This window comes from Budorcas taxicolor, chromosome 4, assembly GCF_023091745.1.
Source record: "Budorcas taxicolor isolate Tak-1 chromosome 4, Takin1.1, whole genome shotgun sequence".
NCBI classification, from domain to species: Eukaryota; Metazoa; Chordata; class Mammalia; order Artiodactyla; family Bovidae; genus Budorcas; species Budorcas taxicolor.
This window is the reverse complement of record NC_068913.1, coordinates 45,995,785-46,019,654: the sequence shown is the minus strand read 5'-3', so window position 1 is coordinate 46,019,654 and position 23,870 is coordinate 45,995,785. Positions and strand designations below refer to the sequence as shown.

Here is a 23,870-nt window from a genome sequence, read left to right as displayed (position 1 = left end):
AGGCAGGTCTTAGAAAATATATATTCTTATGAGTTTATTTTCTATAAGATGTTTCCTTCAGTTCAGTTCAGTTCAGTTGCTCAGTCGTGTCCGACTCTTTGCTACCCCATGAATTGCAGCACGCCAGGCCTCCCTGTCCATCACCATCTCCCGGAGTTCACTCAGACTCACATCCATCGAGTCAGTGATGCCATCCAGCCATCTCATCCTCTGTCGTCCCCTTCTCCTCCTGCCCCCAATCCCTCCCAGCATCAAAGTCATTTCCAATGAGTCAACTCTTTGCATGAGGTGGCCAAAGTATTGGAGTTTCAGATTTAGCATCATTCCTTCCAAAGAAATCCCAGGGCTGATCTCCTTCAGAATGGACTGGTTGGATCTCCTTGCAGTCCAAGGGACTCTCAAGAGTCTTCTCCAACACCACAGTTCAAAAGCATCCATTCTTCCGTGCTCAGCTTTCTTCACAGTCCAACTCTCACATCCATACATGACCACTGGAAAAACCATAGCCTTGACTAGACAGACCTTTGTTGGCAAAGTAATGTCCCTGGTTTTGAATATGCTATCTAGGTTGGTCATAATTTTTCTTCCAAGGAGTAAGCGTCTTTTAATTTCATGGCTGCAATCACCATCTGCAGTGATTTTGGAGACCAGAAAAATAAAGTCTGACACTGTTTCCACTGTTTCCCCATCTATTTCCCATGAAGTGATGGGACCGGATGCCATGATCTTCATTTTCTGAATGTTGAGCTTTAAGCCAACCTTTTCACTCTCCACTTTCACTTTCATCAAGAGGCTTTTTAGCTCCTCTTCACTTTCTGCCATAAGGGTGGTGTCATCTGCATACCTGAGGTTATTGATATTTCTCCCGGCAATCTTGATTCCAGCTTGTGTTTCTTCCAGCCCAGCATTTCTCATGATGTACTCTGCATATAGTTAAATAAGCAGGGTGACAATATACAGCCTTGACATACTCCTATTCCTATTTGGAACCAGTCTGTTGTTTAGAAGTAGCAATCTATTTTCCCATAAAAGATTCCCAAGCTAGTTTATTTAAATACAACCAAAACATGGATCTAATTTGCATTATATGACCATCACCACTTACAACAAAGAATTCACTGGAATATATATTTAGCATTCCAGCTTAGGGTGACCCTTGGGAGGTATCTCTCCCTACTAAACTCCATAGCTAGAACATAGAGACTTCCTCCCCCCAGTCATGACTCTATCTTTAAGCTTATTAGGATGTAGGGCTAGAACACTGGCTACTCTTCTGTACCCATCCCATCTTCACACTCCAGACTCAAGGAACATGTGCATATAATCCCTTGGGACAAGGATGGAACTAGGTAGGTATGGCACAGAAGGGAAAGGCAAGAAACTTGGGCCTCTCTGAAGAGAGGAGAGCTGTTCTTATCCTGAGTGTTAATCAACATGTAATATGGTAAGGAACTGCTTTTCCACTAAAAGTTACTTAATATATTAAGTACAGCACTTTTAGTTACAACTGACAGTTAGAAATGCAATGCTTACACAAAAACCTGATGAATAAGTAAGAAAACGATTTGCTTTATTTAGGTACAGCTCTACTGGACACAAGCGATTCTGGTCTCAATACTTTAAGCCTACAAGAATCATTGACAAGGTTTAACTATGAAATTGAGGTTCAAGAATTATTTCAAGCATTTAAGTACTCATATTTTTAGTTTTCTTTTTAACTGTAAGACTACTTGCCAATTTGCTATACAGCATGGCTAGCACTAGTCAGGTTTTCTAATACTACTTAATAACTCATGTTGATAATGAAAATCTGGAAGTTTCACCAAAGTATATAGACAACAATATTCAGCCTTCCTATAGAAGTTAAATGGGTGTGGACTATGTACAGCAAAAGTCTGTTTGTAACTCCTGGAAAATGGTCCAAAAGGCATTTAGCAGATGTGTATACACTACCTGCCAGGATAAGAGATTCTGAATTCTATTAATATCCATATGTATTTCAGAAAACATGCCTGGACTTAAATCATCCGCTATGTGGAAATTAAAAAGCATGCTGAGTGACACTAAATACCAACATGTCCTCTGCCATGTTACTTCACCATTATGTTCTCTTTTCTTTCTATAACACGAAAGTTAACTAAGTAACATTATTTAACTGCAGAGACATATTTTGAAAGTTGTAAGATTGTATTTAATTAAAGAACACTGAAAATGGCGGGGCACTGAGGGGACCTGGTGCTAGTACTAATACACTAAAGTATTTTAGCCAAAATTAGCTTACTCCTTGGAAGAAAACCTATGACCAACCTAGACAGCATATTCAAAAGCAGAGACATTACTTTGCCGACTAAGGTCCGTCTAGTCAAGGCTATGGTTTTTCCTGTGGTCATGTACGGATGCAAGAGTTGGACTGTGAAGAAGGCTGAGCGCCAAAGAATTGATGCTTTTGAACTGTGGTGTTGGAGAAGACTCTTGAGAGTCCCTTGGACTGCAAGGAGATCCAACCAGTTCATTCTGAAGGAGATCAGCCCTGGGATTTCTTTGGAAGGAATGATGCTAAAGCTGAAGCTCCAGTACTTTGGCCACTTCACGCGAAGAGTTGACTCATTGGAAAAGACTCTGATGTTGGGAGGGACTGGGAGCAGGAGGAGAAGGGGACGACCGAGGATGAGATGGCTGGATGGCATCACCGACTCGATGGACGTGAGTCTGAGTGAACTCCGGGAGTTGGTGATGGACAGGGAGGCCTGGCGTGCTGCGATTCATGGGGTCACAAAGAGTCGGACACGACTGAGCAACTGAACTGAGCTAAACTGCGTATCACTGAATTGCTATAATCTCTCACACAAATGTTCATTTCATCCTTAGCTTTCCTATCATAGCATAAAACACTGAGAATCCCTTTTTATTTTTTAACACTGCTTTCACTTCATCATGCTTTCCTCTGAACAGTCCTGCACACATTTCTTTGTTGTTTGTTCCATTCTACAAGGAAATGCATTAAAAATCAGAATTATTTTTAGCTTCATGTATAACAACATGATATTCAATTTCTTGACAAAATAAAATTCAGTGCACTGTGAGTCACTTTATTTTGTTGGTTTTAAAAAATGATTAGTTTGTAATTAATTATTTAGAGGGACACCTTCCTAATCTGCAGATCCTGCTTCAACTACAAAGAAATAGAGTCATCTCTTAAAATTTGTTACATGGCATATCTAAGATGTATTAGGCCTTTGTCATCTTACCATGGACACTTCCTAATGTAATATCCCCAGCAGCAGAAGACAGAAATGATGATTCTGTATAAAGATACTTGACTTTCAGCAAACCATCTTCAGTAGATATATTAACAGAACTTCCCTGTAGTTTATCTACAGTCACAGTCTAGTAAGAGAAAGAGTCAAATCAGTATAAAATGAAGGCTAATAAAAAGTGAAAATGGTACCAACAGAATTAGTGAGCAACTAATATGTACAGCATGCAATCAGCTTACTGACTTCATCTCCCCAGCTCTACTTACATGATTATGAGCAACAGTGTGTTCTCTGTGGAACAGATCCATTATATTCCTTCATTTATTTAGATCTTCTTTACTTTCTCCTAATAATGTTTTATATTTTCTAGGTAGAGTTCTTCATATTTTGTTAAACTTATTCATATTTTGTTTTCTAAATATCATTATAAAAGGTATTTTTTAAACATCATTTCATGTTAATTGGCTTTTGTATTTGACCTTAAGTCCAAAACCTCACTAAACTCACTTAATTCTAATAACTTACTTGAATTAAAATAATTTTTCTATATGCATAATTATACTGTTTACAAGTGATAGTTTCACTTCTTCCTTTCCAATTCTCATATTGTTTTTCTTGCTCTTTCTTGGCTTATTCAGCTCAGGCCTCCAATTCAACAGTGAATAGAAGTGATGAGGTTACAAGTAAGCATCCTTATCTAATTCCTGTTCTCAGAGGAAAAGCTGACAACACTGCGTCACTAAGTATGATGTTTGCTATACAGACCTTCTAGATCCCTTTTTGTTAGACTAAGGAAGTTCCATTTTATTTCATATCTGTTTTGTTGTTGTTGCTGTTTAAATCATGAATGGGTTCTATATTTTAGCATATACTTTATCTGATTTTATTTTTCTCCTCTCATCTGTTAATGTAGTAAATAAACTATTATTTCTAGAATTTTTCCCCTTTACATCAAATGCCAGTAGTTTTACATTGAGCAAAATGGAAATACTTTTATATTTATGTCTAAGCTTCCCTAACAAAATTTAGTATGCATTTATGTCTCAAATACTGAGCACAATGTAAAATGAAGATGTCTAATTAATGAAGCTATCTAATTAAGAACTCCAGATTATCTTTATAGTATTTTAAGCAAATACTTTATAAGCATAAAGTGATTGTTAATATAAAGTTGTTGACATAAAAACTAAATCACCAGGAAGGCATGCCACAGTTTTGCCCGGTCAGATTCAAGCACTACACTGAGGTATTTAAAGACAGAACATCTTTCTCAACACACTGGCATCAGTATTATTCAATCTTAACACTTCCTTAAAAAATTGTTGAGTGCAAAATATTATCTAATAAGAACTGAGTTTTAAGAATACTAAAATATGAGAAGAGAAATAAAAGTACCTAGAGGTTATTATTGTAAGTACACTAGAATTACTCTGCCATCTGGATTTGAAGTATAGAATTTTCTTTTTTAATGGACTTTTATTAGATGTATTAAATACACCCAATTACTTCTTACCTACTACAGTTTCTTTTCCACTAATTATGGATTCACAGGTTTACTTTAAATCTAGTTTTGATAAATCTGTTAAAGAAGGACAGATATTTTACATACATTCAGATTTGTGAGGATACACAAGCTTTGCATTCTTCAGTGTAACAGTAAAGGTTTAATATTTCTAAAAATATTATCTTTACCTACAAAATTTCTTTATGAAAAGTTGCTTTATGCATAGCTTCAAATTCTCCGAGTATTTCCATAAAGCAGAGAAGTATGAATACTCTAGCTTTTTATAAATAGTGAGGCTGTTTTAGGGAATACCAAAAGATAAATATTGAAAGAATATTTGAAACTTAATTGAATTGGCAAAGGAGGAACTTTTGATTAGACTCTCCCCACAATCAAATAAAGCCTTTAAGACATTCCTCATGTATTTTTAAAAAATACTAAAAATTTACTAAAAAAGCTAAAGTTTACTAGAGAAAGCTAGAAAAAGCTTTTTACTAGAAAAAGGTAAAAATTTACTTTGTTCATTAAACACTAAATATTTTACCCTGTAGGAAGCTAAAAAAATATCCTCAAAGCAAATGAAAGCAAGCAAAAATACAACTCTCTTTGCCACAATAATATAACTATTTTAACCAATCAATCAATAAAATTACTTTAAAGAAATAGAAAATTCATTGAGGGCCATATATAATGCATTGTATCAGATATTAACTGAAACAATTAAACTTAGGGCACCATAGTTTAAATACTGAAGGTCTGATTTATATTTATGGTAATAGCACAAAGAGTGAAAAATAGACTCATTTAAACTGTACAGCTTGCTTGTTAAGAAAGAGCTATTTAAAGATAGAACAAAAAGCAGACCCCAAAATACCTTTCTTAGAGAGATATTGCTATAAATTAATCTGCCTTCCTACACAAAAAGAACTTTTTCTCATAAAGTCTAGTTATTATAAATAAACATTATCAAACTAAAATGAAGTTTTAAGGGAAAATTGTGGCCTTGTAGTCCAAACTAAGAAAGTGAAAGTGAAAGGGAAGTCGCTCGGTCGTGTCCGACTCTTTGCGACCCCGTGGACTGTAGCCTACCAGGCTTCTCTGTCCGTGGGATTTTCCAGGCAAGAATACTGGAGTGGGTTACCATTTCCTTCTCCAGGGGATCTTCCCGACCCAGGGATCGAACCCGGGTCTCCCGCATTGGAGGCAGACACTTTAACCTCTGAGCCAACTAAGAAAGGAAGGTCAAATGATAACTATATCATCAATTCATTCAACAATCAGATAATATGGATTTCTATCTTCTCTGTATCAAACTTAGGATACTGAAATTAACAATACTATTTAAAAATAGCCATTCCATATAAAATGATACATAAAGAATACTGTTGAGTATGTATTATGCCCACTTGATTCTCACAATCTTCTTGAGCAAAAAAACAAAGAAAACACCATCCCTATGTTGTGAATAATGAAAGAGTCTCAGCGAAGTTAACTGGGAGGTTTGATGCTGCTGCTAAGTCACTTCAGTCATGTCCAACTTTGTGCGACCCCATAGACGGCAGCCCACCAGGCTCCCCCGTCCCTGGGATTCTCCAGGCAACAACACTGGAGTGGGTTGCCATTTCCTTCTCCAATGCATGAGGTTTAGGACTTGTCAAATTATCTTTCCTGTGTTTCATTTACCTTCATCAACATCATCATCATCAACACTACAACAGAGTTAGCTATGCCAGAGACTGTATTAAGTACTTTATCTATGTTATGTTTTAACTCATTTAATCCTCATGACAACCATCTGAGTTAACATCATCATTATTCCATTTTGCAGAAAACCAAAATACATAGAGGTGAAATAACTAATTTGAAAGTAAAGAGCTTAGTAAGTGGCTGTGCCACGATTCAGACCCAAGTACGCTGATGCTCAATTTTGTACTCTTAACCAATTCACTATGCTATCTCTCAAATATCCAAAACATTTCCACTAAAGCTGTCTATTAAACGTTAATATATTTTATAAGGCTTTTTCATATAAAGCCCCACAAACTTAGATATATGTATTAAAACTTAACACTATGCATAATATAAACTAAAAGAAATATCAAAATAGATTTGTTAGCACAACACAAAACTCAGTTAGGCAGGAAACAAACAAACAAACAAACAAAAACAGAAAGTAGGAATAAAGGAATATTCAATAAACCATGAAAGTTGACAGAAAAGACAAATGATGAGTGGAAACAGTGGCCAAAATATTAAAAATAGTAAATAATTGTGATGATTTAAACCTTTGATAGTTACATCTGAACATCAGTATGTACTACTCTACAATTGCAGTTGTCCAATTTCCCTTTTGTACCTCCAAGACCACAATCAGAGAGGTGAAGCTAAATGCCATCTCAAAACAGCTGCCACATAAAGCCAGGCAGTGTCTTTCAACACTTTTAAAAAAGATATATTTGAGTGTTTGGATTTAAACAGTCTCCCACAGGTCCTAAGGAAAAGGCTATGAAAAATAAAAAGGTATAATAATTAGTGTGATAACCTGCCTTGTTTAATTATGCCAACAATAATCTACATATAGGATTCCAGTTCCTCTCTACCAATCATCTGAGGATATAGTTGAGTATGGAATTAACAAATTATGACAAAAGAGCCATGCAAATTATCTGAGTGTAAAATAAAAGATGGCTTGTGTGCTCAGTCGTGACCAACTCTTTGCAACCCCACGGACTGTAACTTGTAATGCTCCTCTGTCCATGGAATTCTCCAGGCGAAATCCTCGAGTGGGTTGCCAGTTCCTATTCCAGGGGATCTTCCTGACCCAGGAATTGAACCTGTGTTTCTTTCATCTCCTGTATTGCAAGTGGATTCTTTACTGCTGAGCCACCACGGAAGCCCCAAAAGGTGGCTTGTGCCTGTGTGCTAAGTCACTTCAGTTGTGTCTGACTCTCTGTGACCCCACTGATTGCAGACCACCAGGCTCTCCTGGCAAGAATACTGGAGTGGGTTGCCATGCCCTCCAGGGGCATGGGATTCTCCATGCAAGAATCCCATGGGATTCTCCAGGCAAGAATCCTGAAGTGGGTTGCCATGCCCTCCTCCAGGGGACCTTCCTGACCCAGGGATGAAACTGGAGTCTCTCATGTTTCCTGCATTGGCAGGGGGGTCTTTACCACTACTGTCACTTGGGAAGCTCAAAAGGTGGCTTACACCTTTCTAAAAGATTCAATATATTACTGATTGTGCTGAAAAACTGTTGACAATTTATATTTCAAAATCATACCTTTACTCTTAATACTATGTTAAACCAGAGAAAACAACAAAAGTCGAATGAAAAAGGCAAACTGTCTTATAAAAATGAAAATTCCTATGGCTAATAAAAGCATTTGGAAAACAGTAATGCTATCTACTGGTGCCATCTTGTGGAAAGTACTGAAGAAAGTTGAGTTTTGAAACTCATCCTTCAATTGCCTAAAGGCAAAATAAATAGGTATCGGGTAAATAAAAATACTCAAATAAACCTGACACTAAGAAAAATTTAATTCCAATTATAGTATTACTTAGGGCTTCCCTTGTGGCTCAGCTGGTAAAAGAATCCGCCCGCAATGCGGGAGACCTGGGTTCAATCCCTGGGTTGGGAAGATCCCCTGGAAAAGGGAAAGGCTACCCACTCCAGTATTCTGGCCTGGAGAATTCCATGGACTCTATAGTCCATGGGGGTCACAAAGAGTCAGGCACGACTGAGCAACTTTCACTTCACTTCACTTCTTCATAGTATTACTTAATGAGTAATTTTAACCCATGATCAAAAAAAAAAATCTCTTTAGAATCAGAATTAAATATTAAATATTTGCAAAGAAGGCACTGGGAGTTTGGGGTTAGACACAAACTATTACATATAGAATGGATAAACAATAAGGTCCTACTGTATAGCACAGTGAACTATATTCAATACCCTGGGATAAACCCTAAAGGAAAGAATATAAAAAAGAATGCATATGTGTATATAACTGAATCACTTTGCTATATAGCAGAAATTACCACAATATTGTAAATGAACTCTACTTCAGTTTTAAAAAATTTTAAACAAATATTAAGTATTTAAAGATATTACTGATTTCAAATAAGGAACTAATAACAAAAGTTTTAAAACACAAATTTAAAATTAAATTGTATAATATTTAATCATCTCTATTTCAAACTTAAATTTACTAATAAACTAAAATGAATTAAAAAGGGGAAGTTATACCAAAAATTCTGCAGTATCTACCCTCTATGTGAGCCAACCTGAGACAAAACTGTAGCTACTAAAAATGAAAATTTCAATCTTACACTTTTATCTGATGCATGGATATCTATATTTCCATAAACCGTTCCCAGGCAGATCACTTTGCCTCCTGTTGTTTGAACATGTAATTTTTGACTCTGAAAGACAAATACAAAATACACATATAGAAAAAGAGAGCATAAATTTGACTTATACTAATAAATATTCAACATTTTATACATTTCTTTTAAAATAATAATAATAAAGCAGTAACAGAGGAACTAGGAATGAAATAGAAATGTACTGCTTTGAATAATAACATCTGTGAGAAAAGAATGTCAACTGCTGTTAAAGGGATTAAATAAAGCTGTTTGGACTAAAGGGAAAAAAAGATACTCAGGGGTTTCAGCAGCTTAACTGAAGAAAGGGGTGGGAATCAAAGATGACTGTGATTGGCTAACTAAACATAAATGATGAAAATGATAACAATAATCAATGTTACTGTTCATCATTATTAATGTGCATATTATTAATAACAATAACATCTATGACTTGGCATTTACTTTGCATCAATAACAGTGTTCGCTACTTTACACAAACTAACATTTAATTCTCACAACTCAGAGTGATGCATATTATATCTTTCTCCATTTTACAGAGAAAGAAATTCAAGAATCAGAAAGGTTAAACAACTTTATCAGGTGATATATACTGGAAAATAGCAAATTATAAACTAACAGAATTAAACTTAAACCTCCTGCACTGGAAGGCGAGGCTCTTTACCACTAGCGCTACCTAGGTGCTTCGAAGTTCTTGCCAATAGAATATAAGTGGAAATGCTATGTTTAATACCCAGGCTTGTGCTTTTAGAAGAACTGATGTGCCTTCTCTGTGCTCTGCCCCTTCCATCAGTGAGTGTATATTACAATAAGGCTTTAATAGATGACAGAGCCAGAAGATGAAAGGAACCTACAGTAACTGAATAGATATGAGTCACCCACGCAAATGAAAACTAAACTATAGTCGTGCGTGAGCTATTAGATGGTTCGCTCTATTTTTCAGAGCACCTTTCTTCACCTTAATATCTGTGTAAGTCTTCAGTTCTACCACAAGTATAAAGAGAAAAAGAATAGGTAAATATCAGAGAATGAAAGACAGCAAAAGCAAACCCATCAATATCACAACCAGTAATAACAGAAAAGTATCTAAAAAGTAGGGAAAAAAGTTCAAAAGAATCATATACCTTCTGGTTGCTTTACTCGGAGGAAAAAAAAAAAACAACAGTAAAACTTTAGGTAAAACAGCCCAGGGATGAAATTCAAAAAATTCAGTGAAAAGGGCAAAATGAGCCCCTCTTAAAAAGTTCATTTATGTTACAGCATGGTAGACTACTTCATGCCCACAGAAACATGAGTCAGAAGTCCAACTGTATTTAATAATACAGTCTTTATCAAGCAGACAAGTAATTCATGAACTTTAAAAAAGAATATCTCCAAAATAACTGAAGGACAAGGAGGCCTGGCATGCTGCAGTCCATGGGGTCACAGAGTCAGACAGGGCTGAACAACAACAAGAGTTCTTAACCAAACTTATATGACGTTCTAGAGTCTGCAAAACTTATGAAATTGTAAGCAAAATTTCATATCATGTATATTTTTTCCAAGTAAGTAATCATCCTATTTTCAAAGAAGTCTAAAGCTCAAAAATATTATGAAATAGTTAAACTGTTTAAATAAGTCAGAAGCTATTTAGTATAATATAAACTATTATTACTGCATTAAAAAATGCAAATGTGTGGCATTCAATGAGGTAAGAGACTATTGCTTGAAAAGTTTACTTATTTATTCCCTAATTATGCTGAAAAAATGTACTACTGCTAGACATTTTGCTTGGACAATAAAGAGAGGTGAAAATAGCATAAGCTTGGAATGCAGAAAGACCCAAGTTCAAATCTTAGCTCTGTTTATTAACTATGGGAACCTAAGTGAGTTCCTCAGTCTCTGTATCTGACAGTTTCTTCCTTGATAAAAAGGAGACAATTCATGGAATAAATGAAGGCTTAGCTACGTTTCTAGATCTATAATAAGAACTCAGTAGACAGTTTTGTTGTTTGTTCGTTGTTGTTCAGTCACTAAGTTGTGTATGACTCTTTGGAGACCCCGTGGACTGTAGCCCACCAACTCCTCTGTCCTTGAGATTTCCCAGGCAAGAATACTGGAGTTGGTTGCCATTTCCTCCTCCAGGGGATATTCCTGACCCAGGGATCGGAATCTATATCTTCCATGTCTCCTGCATTAACAGGCAGATTCTTTACCACTGAGCCACCAGTAGCTACTATTATTGCTATAAACATCTTATTACATAGATCAAATATATCTGAGATCCTTAAAATAAGTGGAAGAGAAACTTACATTAAAGGCAATCACTAACTAGAAATAATATTATACCGTATTTAAAGCTTTATACCAGGTATTTTATGAAGCGTTCCCACTTGTGAATTTAAGTCAGTTAAATTCTGAGATCTCAAGAATGATTCTCTCAACTCAATTCTCCTAACTATCACTAAGATTCAGTGGACCCAAATTTAATTTTTGAATATTTTTTAACTATTCTGCTGCTACTGCTGCTAAGTCGCTTCAGTTATGTCCGACTCTGTGCGACCCCATAGACGGCAGCCCACCAGGCTCCCCCGTCCCTGGGATTCTCCAGGCAAGAATACTGGAACCATTTCCTTCTCTAATGCATGAAAGTGAAAAGGGAAAGTGAAGTCGCTCAGTCGTGTCCGACTCTTCGCGACCCCATGGACTGCAGCCCACCAGGCTCCTCTGTCCATGGGATTTTCCAGGCAAGAGTCCTGGAGTGGGGTGCCACTGCCTTCTCCGTTAACTATTCTATTTGTGGGCTTCTCTGGTGGCTCAGTTGGTAAAGAATCTGCCTGCAATGCGGGGGACCTGGGTTGTATCCCTGGGTGGGGAAGATCCCCTGGAGAAGGAAATGGCAACCAAACCCATATTCTGGCCTGGAGCATTCCACGAACAGAGGAGCCTGGTGGGCTACAGTCCATGGGGTCACAAAGAGTATGACACAACTGAGCAACTAACACATTCTATTTGTAGGACTGATGGATCATTACTTTTATTCTTTCTAAGAGGTATACTAAAAAAATAAATAGAAGATTTACTAATTTTTTAAATAGGATAAGCATTATTCTATCTTAAAATTACTGTAATGGTCCACTGGGCTCCTTTGTAAATCTAAAATACATTATGGGATCTTAGTAATCTTATTTTTCATATGTCTCAAATCATTTTGCTACTTCATTATCTGAGTAGTTATTTCAATAACATTTTTCAATTATTCCTAACTCTGACAGAAAATGTCTAAAAGAATAAGACAACAGAAGAATGATAAACTTGCTTTAAATGGTGTGTTTGGTGGTGGTGGTTTAGTTGCTGAGTTATGTGCGACTATTGCAACCCCATGTACTTTAGCCCACCAGGGTCCTCTGTCCATGGCATTTCCCAGGAAAGAATACTGGAATGGGGTGCCGTTTTCTTCTCCAGGGGATCTTCCCAACCTAAGAATTGAACCTGGGTCTCCAGCATTGCAGGACTCCTGCATTGCAGGTGGATTCTTTACAGACTGAGCTACGAGGGAAGTTCTGAATGGTGGTTCTCAACTAAAGGTGGTTTTGCCCCCCAGAGGAGGACAATGTGTGGAGATATTTTTCATTGTCCTATATGAGGACTGTTTCTTAGCACTCTGTTTACAGAATCTAGGAATACTGCTACACACCGCACAGTGCATAGGTCAGCCCCGACAACAAAAATTTATCCAGCCCAAAATGTCAACAATGCCAAAGTTGAGAAATCATTTTTCATGTTATGCACATAATGACAGAAAAAAGAAAAACTGAAAAAATAGTTATTTCAGAATTTTCAGATGAATCAAAGATGATTGCAAAGACAAAGACAGCAGTACAGTTGCTTCTAAGTTTGATTGTGAGATTGAAAATCTAAGACTCTGAGTCTCCAGGGGACAATATTCTAGATGAGTGTTCTGAAATTCAAGCATTGATGAGTGAACAATACGTTTATAAGAACAAAAAGGAGCCATGGTATTCTCATTCAGTTAGTCATTCAACATGAAAACCGCATTGTGCAATCTTTTACAACAAGAACTGGAACCATCTCATTTTTCCAAAAGGTATGTAATCTTTTTTGATATTTGTGCAACTAAATATATTGAAAAGGATCATGTGAACAAATGACAAAGGCAGGTGTGTAAACAAAGGTGGTTGGAACAAAACAAATAATGTAAAAAAAATTAATGCATCCAATTAATCATTCTAATTAGTTTATAAAACTAAAAGTGAAAATGTTTTGCAATTATGAAGCAGAGATGACTAACTTCTCTTCAGCAATACTAACAAAGTTCACAAAAGTATTGAGTTTTGAATATGCAAATATAAGAAGTACCAGTAAGAACAAGCTAAATTTATCAATATGCATTTGAAATCATTTAGAGCTGAGACAAACTTAATTTTAAGAAAATTAAATATAAAAGTATTACAGCATAAAATGAAGCTTTTGTTGTTTAGTGAAATACCTACTTAATCCTTAAGTAATGGGCTACCTGGTACATTATAATTTTGATTAACTTAATATTTTAAGCATATTTATAATGCTTAAAGACTTTTCCTTACTCCTCAATAAATGTAAGAAAATCATTCTCTAATTTCTTAAACTTGGCAAGATCTAAGAATACTAAGAATATATTATGAGTTTTGCTGTACACTTTGAAATGAAATCTAAATGTAATATGATGAAAACCTCTGCTACAACCTTTACAGTGTCATAACAAAACTGATTTTAAAACAAGAGTTTTACAAGGAATTTCTGAGTGATGAATAAATGATACTCAATATTTTCAGTAAATGATGTTCAGAATAACAGCCTTTATTAGATACCATGGTTCATAGTTTTAAGTGTTTTAAAAAATAATATTTAAACAAAATTAGAAAAATAAATATACCTTAACAGACTGTAAGATGCTAGTCCCCTGCTCAGTTTCAATTTTGCAATTATCACACTCAATATTTTGGACCTTTACACAGCCAGACCCTGATGACTGGATATTCAAATCTACAAATGAAAAAAAGAAAAACCAAGTTACTATGGCTAATGGCTCCGAAGCATTTAAGTGTCCCGCAAAAATTCAGTTCTTCAGTCATGTTCATAATGTTACAGAATTCCGGAAAGAATATAGTTGTCAGTAGTCTCTCTCTATAGGTAAGGGACCTCCACCACAGCAGGACCAAATGTAAAGCCCTTTTCTACCAGTTTTTAAAAAGCAGTTATTTCTGTTGGCCTCTATCAACTAAAGAAAGGAAGTAACATAGGAGGTAAGTAAAGGAGGTAGAAGAGTCCAGATTCTCATAGGCACACCAGGGAAAGGTTAAAGCCTCTTTCCCACTGAGAAAATACACACACACAAATTTGAGTAAGAATACAGCAAGTTAACATCATTATGGTGACCTGGATAAGTCAGTTAGATTATTCTCTTTAAAAGTTCAAAGATTTGTTTCCAAACCTCCCTCAAATTTAAAGCATACTGTAGAAGAAATGTGTCGGTGTACATGATCATGACTAAGGTTTTCAAATCCTACCTCTAACCTTTCATATTATCATGCAGCTATATCACAAGGTAATCTGAAGTAATAAAGAGTAGAACAACTCTGAAAAATTTAGTACTGAATATTAAAACCTCAAAATTGTGGAAAACAGTATATATATGAAAAGAGTTTAGAAAATAAGGCATCCTTAGCTTGAAAGTTTAACCTTGTGTGCAGCGTACATGCTGGGTCGTCTCTGACTCTTTGCAACCCCACAGAGTGCAGACACCAGGTTCTCTGTCTATGGAAGAATAGACAAGTCTCCAGACAAGACTCCAGAAAGTCTCCAGAGACAAGTCTCTGTTTACGGAAGAACAGTCTCCAGACGAGAATACTGGAGTGGGCCGCCATCTCCTACTCCTGGGGATCTTCTCCACCCAGGGATTAAACCCAAGTCTCTTACATCTCCTGCACTGGCAGGCAGATTCTTCACCACTGCACTACCTGGGAAGCCCAACTTTAACCTTAAATTCAACTTAATATGTAACCTTAGATGTCTCTGTATAAAAATTTAAAACACCAATACTTAATACCTAATTCAAATATTAATGATTTCCCTTAAACCAGACCAGTGAAGCAATGTTGCCCCAAACACAAACTACTGGGGCCTAACACTACAATTCCAATAGTTATGGTATAAAGATCAGTTTCTACAGTTGTGTATATGGCAGTCTCTATAAAGGCAATATTTTGATTTGGATTAATGTAAAAAACATAAAAGACAATTTTACCCCATATTTACATGGATGCAAATGTAACTGCCAAGTTTTTAGCCATTAAGTAGTGTTATAACATAAGGCTTGATCTCAGGCAGTTTAGATAGGCATATGGAGAAGAAAACATATTCTAAATATACTCTACCCTCAATAGGTGGGTAGAGAAGTTTAGGCTAGATATTGAGTGGTGGTGGAAGTGAGAAATAGATTTAAGGGACTAGATCTGATAGACAGAGTGCCTGATGAACTATGGACGGAGGTTCATGACATTGTACAGGAGACAGGGATCAAGACTATCCCCAAGAAAAAGAAATGAAAAAAAGCAAAATGGCTGTCTGAGGAGGGCTTACAGATAGCTGTGAAAAGAAGACAAGCGAAAAGCAAAGGAGAAAAGCAAAGATATTCCCATTTGAATGCAGAGTTCCAAAGAATAGCAAGGAGAGATAAGAAACACTTCCTCAGCGGTCAATGAAAAAAATAGAGGAAAACAACAGAATGGGAAAGACTAGAGATCTCTTCAAGAAAATTAGAGTTACCAAGGGAACATTTCATGCAAAGATGGGCTCGATAAAGGATAGAAATGGTATGGACCTAACAGAAGCAGAAGATATTAAGAAGAGGTGGCAAGAATACACAGAAGAACTGTACGAAAAGAGCTTCATGACCCAGATAATCATGATGGTGTGATCAATTACCTCGAGCTAGACATTCTGGAATGTGAAGTCAAGTGGGCCTTAGAAAGCATCCCTAGGAACAAAGCTAGTGGAGGTGATGGCATTCCAGATGAGCTGTTTCAAATCCTGAAAGATGATGCTGTGAAACTGCTACACTCAATATGCCAGCAAATTTGGAAAACTCGGCAGTGGCCACAGGACTGGAAAAGGTCAGTTTTCATTCCAATCCCAAAGAAAGGCAATGCCAAAGAATGCTCAAACTACTGCAGAATTGCACTCATCTCACAAGCTAGTAATGGCACCCACTCCAGTACTCTTGCCTGGAAAATCCCATGGACAGAGGAGTCTGGAATGCTGCAGTCCATGGGGTCGCTGAGGGTCGGACACGACTGAGCGACTTCACTTTCACTTTTCACTTTCATGTATTGGAGAAGGAAATGGCAACCCACTCCAGTGTTCTTGCCTGGAGAATCTCAGGGACGGGGGAGCCTGGTGGGCTGCCGTCTATGGGGTCGCACAGAGTCGGACACACTAGTAAAGTAATGCTCAAAATTCTCCAAGCCAGGCTTCAGGAATACATGAACCGTGAACTTCCAGATGTTCAAGCTGGTTTAGAAAAGGCAGAGGAACCAGAGATCAAATTGCCAACATCTGATGGATCATGGAAAAAGGAAGAGAGTTCCAGAAAAACATCTATTTCTGCTTTATTGACTATGCCAAAGCCTTTGACTGTGTGGATCACAATAAACTGGAAAATTCTGAAAGAGATGGGAATACCAGACCACCTGACCTGCCTCTTGAGAAACCCGTATGCAGGTCAGGAAGCAACAGTTAGAACTGGACATGGAAAAACAGATTGGTTCCAAATAGGAAAAGGAGGATGTCAAGGCTGTATATTGTCACCCTGCTTATTTAACTTATATGCAGAGTACATCATGAGAAATGCTGGGCTGGAGGAAGCACAAGCTGAAATCAAGATTGCTGGGAGAAATATCAATAACCTCAGCTATGCAGATGACACCACCCTTATGGCAGAAAGTAAAGAAGAACTAAAGAGCCTCTTGATGAAAGTGAAAGAGGAGAGTGAAAAAGTTGGCTTAAAGCTCAACTTTCAGAAAACGAAGATCATGGCATCTGGTCCCATCACTTCACGGCATACATGGGGAAACAGTGGAAACAGTGTCAGACTTTATTTTTGGGGGCCTCCAAAATCACTGCAGATGGTGATTGCAGCCATGAAATTAAAGACGAAATTACTTCTTGGAAGGAAAGTTATGACCAACCTAGATAGCATATTCAAAAGCAGAGACATTACTTTGCCCACAAAGGTCCGTCTAGTCAAGGCTATGGTTTTTCCAGTGGTCATGTATGGATGTGAGAGTTGGACTGTGAAGAAAGCTGAGTGCTGAAGAATTGATGCTTTTGAACTGTGGTATTGGAGAAGACTCCTGAGAGTCCCTTGGACTGCAAGGAGGTCCAACCAGTCCATCCTAAAGGAGATCAGTCCTGAGTGTTCATTGGAAGGACTGATGCTAAAGCTGAAACTCCAATACTTTGGCCACCTCGTGTGAAGAGTTGACTCATTGGAAAAGACCCTGATGCTGGGAGGGATTGGGGGCAGGAGAAGGGGACGACAGAAGATGAGATGGCTGGATGGTATCACTGACTTGTAGGACATGAGTTTGCGTGAACTCCGGGAGTTCGTGATGGACAGGGAGGCCTGGTGTGCTGCAATTCATGGGGTCGCAAAGATTCAGACACAACAAAGCAACTGAACTGACTGAACTGAATGCTATTCTCACTCTTTCATTGAAACAGTTATAGAAACTGGAGGAACCTGAGTTGAGTATGAAGAAAACTGAACTATGTTGATTGGAAGGGCCTGTGGGATACACACAAGGAAACAGTAAAACTGGAAATGGGATTCTGGCTCTAAAAAGAGGAATTAACAAATAATGAAGTTTGGGTAGTTCATTTTTATCTGAGCTGCCATAAAATTTTGCTTTTCTCTATTTCAATATTCAGTTTATTTAGTACTATCTAACACATTAGCAAATCTTCCTCCCCATCGTAGACTTTTATATTTTGAGATCAGGGTCTCTTACTCATCTAGGTTAGTTAAAAAAAAAAAATAGTTGAGAAGCAATAAAGCGTACTTGTTCAGCAGACTTCAGTCAGTTCAAATCTCAGCTCCACCACCTTATATCTGAGAGACAACAGGCATATTTTTTGATCTATCCCACTCGAAACTAAGTTTCATGAGGGCATGGATCTCCTCTACTTATTCACCCATAATAAATACTCAGTATATGAAACTTGTGCTGTGCTGTGTTGCTTCAGTCATGTCCAATTCTTTGCCCTACTGTGGATGGTAGCCCACCAGGCTCCTCTGTCCATAGGATTCTCCAGGCAAGAATACTAGAGTGGGTTGCCATGCCCTCCTCCAGGGGATCTTCCTCACCCAGGGGACTGAATCACTGTCTCTAGTCTCCTGCATTGACAGGTCAGTTCTTTACCACTACAGGGTCGTCAAACTTGTATTTCAATTCTCTTATCGAAAATGGTGACAAAAACAGTGTCTATAATATAGTGCAACTGTAATTAGAAAAGATTATCTCAGGAGTGTTATCTGCTATTATGATCATTAATAGTATTTTGCTTCAGTCCTAGGAAGGCAGAGAACTTGGGAAGACTTTCCTAGAGAAGTGTCGCAGAAATTGTGGCTTCCATGTGAGAAATAACATGGAAGTCAAAACACCTAGAAAACATATCTGGCAGCCATTATCTATTGACCTTTCTGGGGCAATCTAACTATGTGTTTTTCTTCAAAGCCTGCAACTCACAGAAAATTTACTTCAGTTCAGTTCAGTCGCTCAGTCGTGTCCGACTCTTTGCGACCCCATGAATCACAGCATGCCAGGCCTCCCTGTCCATCACCAACTCCCGGAGTTCAGTCAGACTCATGTCCATCGAGTCAGTGATGCCATCCAGCCATCTCATTCTCTGTCGTCCCCTTCTCCTCCTGCCCCCAATCCCTCCCAGCATCAGGGTCTTTTCCAATGAGTCAACTCTTCACATGAGGTGGCCAAAGTACTGCAGTTTCAGCTTTAGCATCATTCCCTCCAAAGAAATCCTAGGGCTGATCTCCTTCAGAATGGACTGGTTGGATCTCCTTGCAGTCCAAGGGACCCTCAAGGGTCTTCTCCAACCCCACAGTTCAAAAGCATCAATTCTTGGGCGCTCAGCCTTCTTCACAGTCCAACTCTCACATCCATACATGACCACAGGAAAAACCATAGCCTTGACTAGATGGACCTTAGTCAGCAAAGTAATGTCTCTGCTTTTGAATATGCTATCTAGGTTGGTCATAACTTTTCTTCCAAGGAGTAAGTGTCTTTTAATTTCATGGCTGCAGTCACTATCTATAGTGATTCTGGAGCCCCCCAAAATAAAGTCTGACACTGTTTCCACTGTTTCCCCATCTATTTCCCATGAAGTGATGAGACCGGATGCCATGATCTTCGTTTTCTGAAAGTTGAGCTTTAAGCCAACTTTTTCACTCTCCTCTTTCACTTTCATCAAGAGGCTTTTTAGTTCCTCTTCACTTTCTCCCATAAGGGTGATGTCATCTGCATATCTGAGGTTATTGATATTTCTCCCAGCAATCTTGATTCCAGCTTGTGTTTCTTCCAGTCCAGCGTTTCTCATGATGTACTCTGCAAAATTTACTTAGGCCAAAATGAATGCTGATGTTTTCAGTAAGAAGCCGGGTGCCTATTAGAAACCAAACACTTGGTCCAGATTATATGGAACATACTATAGGCAAGGCTGTTTGGGGAACACACCCCAGGCCATGAGCAAGTGGAAACGTGGACCGCCTGCCATGCCACTGAGTGGATTATCAAGATACTTTAACCCTGAAAAATAAAACACTTTGTAATGGACAAAGTGCAGTAACACAAATAGGAACAAAGTGTCAAAGGAGGATACGACAAAAAAAGATGTTATGTGGCTTAGGTTATTCCAAATCATGTTTCTACTAGATTTATAAAATTGCTATAACTGAAAACTTAATTCCTAACTGCTACTCAGAAACCTAAAGTAGAACAGAAAAAAAAAGACATAGCTTCTGAAGGGGTCAAGAGTAAATTACGTTGAAAAGTCGGATCCAAAGGGACAAATTAAAAATGCACGTCGGCCTAATTTCAGAAGTTCACAGGGTGTGCCCCGGGACCCAAACCCGTTTTACAATCACTTGCCAAACTTCAGGGGCGCGTTCACTTCCACGGACGCCTGGTGGTCGATGACATCAGCCACGATGGTCACCTCCTTCTGCGCCTCGTTGTAGTTCACCTGCAGGCCGGCCAGGGCCCGCGCCCCGCCCTCCACTCCGCTCACTGTGACCAGCACGCGGTCGCCGTCTGGGTAGGTGAGGGGGTCCAGGGGCCTCACAGTCAGGTGGCATGGGAGCCGCGCCCGCAGACGGCCGAAAGGGCTCACCAGCAGCGCCCACGCCTTCAGAGTCCCGCGCGCAGGGTCAGACCTAGAGACCTCGGGCTGGGACCCACCTGAGCCGTACAGCCGGGACTGACATGTCCCACAGGCCCAGCGCCCGGTGGCCTCGCCGGCCCACACTCTGAGCAGACAGAGCCGGAGGCAGCCCAGCCCCCATCCCGAGAAGGGGAACATGGCGTGCCCCTCTTTCTCCCACAGATTACTTCAGCCTCAGGTTAGTCTCTCCAAGTCCAGTCGGCTTGCCGCTGTGCTGACCAAGCCAAAAGGGAGACAGACGCTTGATAAGAGGGTTTGCTGAAGCAACAGCAAAACCGCTCACTTCATTCTAGCAATGTAAACGTCAGCTACACGGGTCTGGGCGGCAAATTGGAATTTTAAAGTTCTAAGTATCCATCCTGACCAGAACCCCTTGCCTACTCCCGCCCCTTTCGCAAAGGCCGGTGGGATAGGTAGTTCCAATGGTGGTCAGATGTTGAATGGCTCGGGCAACTGAGAAACTACATTTCCCAGAAGGCAATGCGCAGGATGCTAAGGGTAGTTACGGCAGGTGTTGGACGGAACTCGGAAGGCCTGCGCTTTCCCCTCAAGCCCATTAGCCATTGGAGGGACGTGGGGGCGGGGGGAGGGGGGAAATCTACACCGGAACCCACTGGCCAATGGAAAGCGAGGAAAGCAAAAGATGGGCCAGGCTGCTTGGTTTCCTTGGATACCGAGGACGCGACTTCTCCGAAGAGGGTGGAGCTTTGGAGTGAGACGGAGGAAGATCGTCTGAGGAAAAATAGGAGCCTAAATAAGAATCAGGACGAAGAGAAGAGCTAAGAAACTGCGCTTTTAAAGGTGAGACCGTGATTTAAAATAGGAGTACCCTCAGTGAGTGGTTAACTCCAAGCGTCATTAAATTAGTGCGGGTTACCCTGGGATGGAGAATACCTCTGCAAGAGGTTAAAGACTCATTAGTGCTGTCAAAGGAAACTCCCTCTTCGAGAGTAAAATATAGGAATAGCATTAGCGTCCTGTCTCCTTTCAGACTCTAAAAGACCTCAGTCCAGTCTTTGAATGTATCTGAGTTTAAACTGCTTGCTCTTAAAATTAGGTCAATAATACCTTGTCTTGCCTCAAAGGTTGGTTGTTTTTTTTTTTTTAATTTTAGGGATCAAATGAGATAATGGATGTGAACACCGGTGCACAGGCTGTCAAGTTGCAGTTTATACTATTTTTATTTTATATCTAAAAATCCTAATGAACTGAGCTAAAGTCCTCAGGGGCCCAAGTCACAGAGTTCTTTGCAAGCCATTACCTGTTTAAAAATTCAGTGTTTTTCTTAAGTTATCCTTTCCTTCTTTCTGTCCTGGCCCATCTCCCTCCTTATAAAGGTTCACTCATGACAGGGGCAAGCTTTTAGGTTCATCAAGTTCCCACTGCATATTACTTCTGTCCTTGGCTTTGTGTTTCATTTCGTCATAATTATTCAAACTGATCTTCAAACTGTCTTTTTAATAAAATCCCACAGGAATAACTTTGGGAAAGGCATTGGTTTAAGCATCTTGAGAATGCATTCAACTTAGTTGTTCAGTTCAGTCGCTCAGCCGTGTCTGATTCTTTGCAACCCCATGGACTGCAGCACACCAGGCCTCCCTGTCCACCAGCAACTCCCGGAATTTACTCAAAGTCATGTCCATTGAGTCGGTAATGCCATCCAACCATCTCATCCTTTGTCATCCCCTTCTCCTCCTGCCTTCTATCTTTTCCAGCATCAGGGTCTTTTCAAATGAGTGAGTTCTTCACATTAGGTGGCCAAAATATTGCAGCTTCAGCTTCAACATCAGTCCTTCCAATGAACACCCAGGACTGATCTCCTTTAGGTTGGACTGGTTGGACCTCCTTGCAGTCCAAGGGGCTCTCAAGAATCTTCTCCAACACCACAGTTCAAAAGCATCAATTCTTTAGTGCTTAGCTTTCTTCACAGTCCAACTCTCAGATCCATATTTACTATTTTCAAATAAATAAAACGGACCAAAACCGTTACTTTTTGGATCATCTGAGCTTTAAAATAGAGATTATGTACATTAAGGTTAACATAAGATATTAAAAAGTTAGTGATCCTTTTATAATATCTGATGTCATGTAGCAAGTCTGTCCACATATCAATAATAACCAGTAAAAGTACCACCTTCCACCTTTATGACATTATAGTTTTCAGAGCATGTTCACATGTATCATCTCATGGTATCCTCACAAAACACTCTGTGTTTAGCAGGGCAAGTATTATTATGCTTACATTATTGATGAAGAAACAAGTTTTGAAAGATTAAGAAACAATTAGGTCTGACCCTCTCACCACTCTACTAAAAGGTCCTTCTATCTTCCTGACACCTTTGGAGAAAAAAAAATTATTTACGAAATGAATAGAAAGTCGTATGTAACTTCCCCCCATATTTAGAGTTTACTTGTAAAATATTTTTGCACAGTCAGTTTTGTAAAAGCCATTCCTGAAGTCATGAACATGCAGTGCTGGTAGGAGTATGTTCTTAAAACTTTCAGAGTTCAGTTTAGCAGTATGCATGGTGCTGCTGCTGCTGCTAAGTCGCTTCAGTCGTGTCCGACTCTGTGCGACCCCATAGACGGCAGCCCACCAGGCTCCCCCGTCCCTGGGATTCTCTAGGCAAGAATACTGGAGTGGGTTGCCATTTCCTTCTCCAATGCATGAAAGTGAAAAGTGAAAGTGAAGTCGCTCAGTCGTGTCCGACTCTTAGTGACCCTATGGACTGCAGCCTACCAGGTCCTCTGTCCATGGGATTTTCCAGGCGAGAGTACTGGAGTGGGGTGCCATGGCCTTCTCTAAGCACCTTAAAAATGTGTGTATCCACGACCTAGAAATTGTACTTTTTGGAACTTAATGTAAACATAAAATTAGGGATATTCACAGAAACTTACATTCAAGGAATTTTTTTACAGGATTACTTATGATAATAAAGAACTGAAGCAACCTAAATGTCCAAAAATAGGAGGGTGTTACATAATTTGTGAACATCTGAAATATTATGCAATAACTTTAAAATTATATTTTGAAGACTGTTCAATTATATGTGAAATCTTCTACAAAGAAAAACCTATAGTTCTCCTTCTTTGTATGGAAGAACTATACCCACAGCTACCACACTCACATAACTTCCCTTCTGACACTTCCAGTCATCCAGTGTGTGGAGGTTTTCCCCTAAACAAAAAGCAACTTCTGTGACACCAGCTGGATGTCCTACAATTCA

At 38.9% G+C, this 23,870-nt stretch overlaps 1 protein-coding gene across 1 annotated transcript in view; it reads right to left on the bottom strand.

Moving 5' to 3' along the window:
* Positions 1-20,781, bottom strand: part of FAM185A (family with sequence similarity 185 member A) — a 71,333-nt gene extending 50,552 nt beyond the window's left edge. Inside the window, exons 1-4 of the mRNA XM_052639166.1 lie at positions 20,352-20,781; positions 14,063-14,172; positions 9,094-9,186; positions 3,249-3,387 (exon numbers count right to left, since the gene is read on the bottom strand). Coding sequence (XP_052495126.1) covers positions 3,249-3,387; positions 9,094-9,186; positions 14,063-14,172; positions 20,352-20,781 — 772 coding nt within the window. The remainder of the gene's footprint in view (positions 1-3,248; positions 3,388-9,093; positions 9,187-14,062; positions 14,173-20,351) is intronic.
* Positions 20,782-23,870: the final 3,089 nt, after the last annotated feature.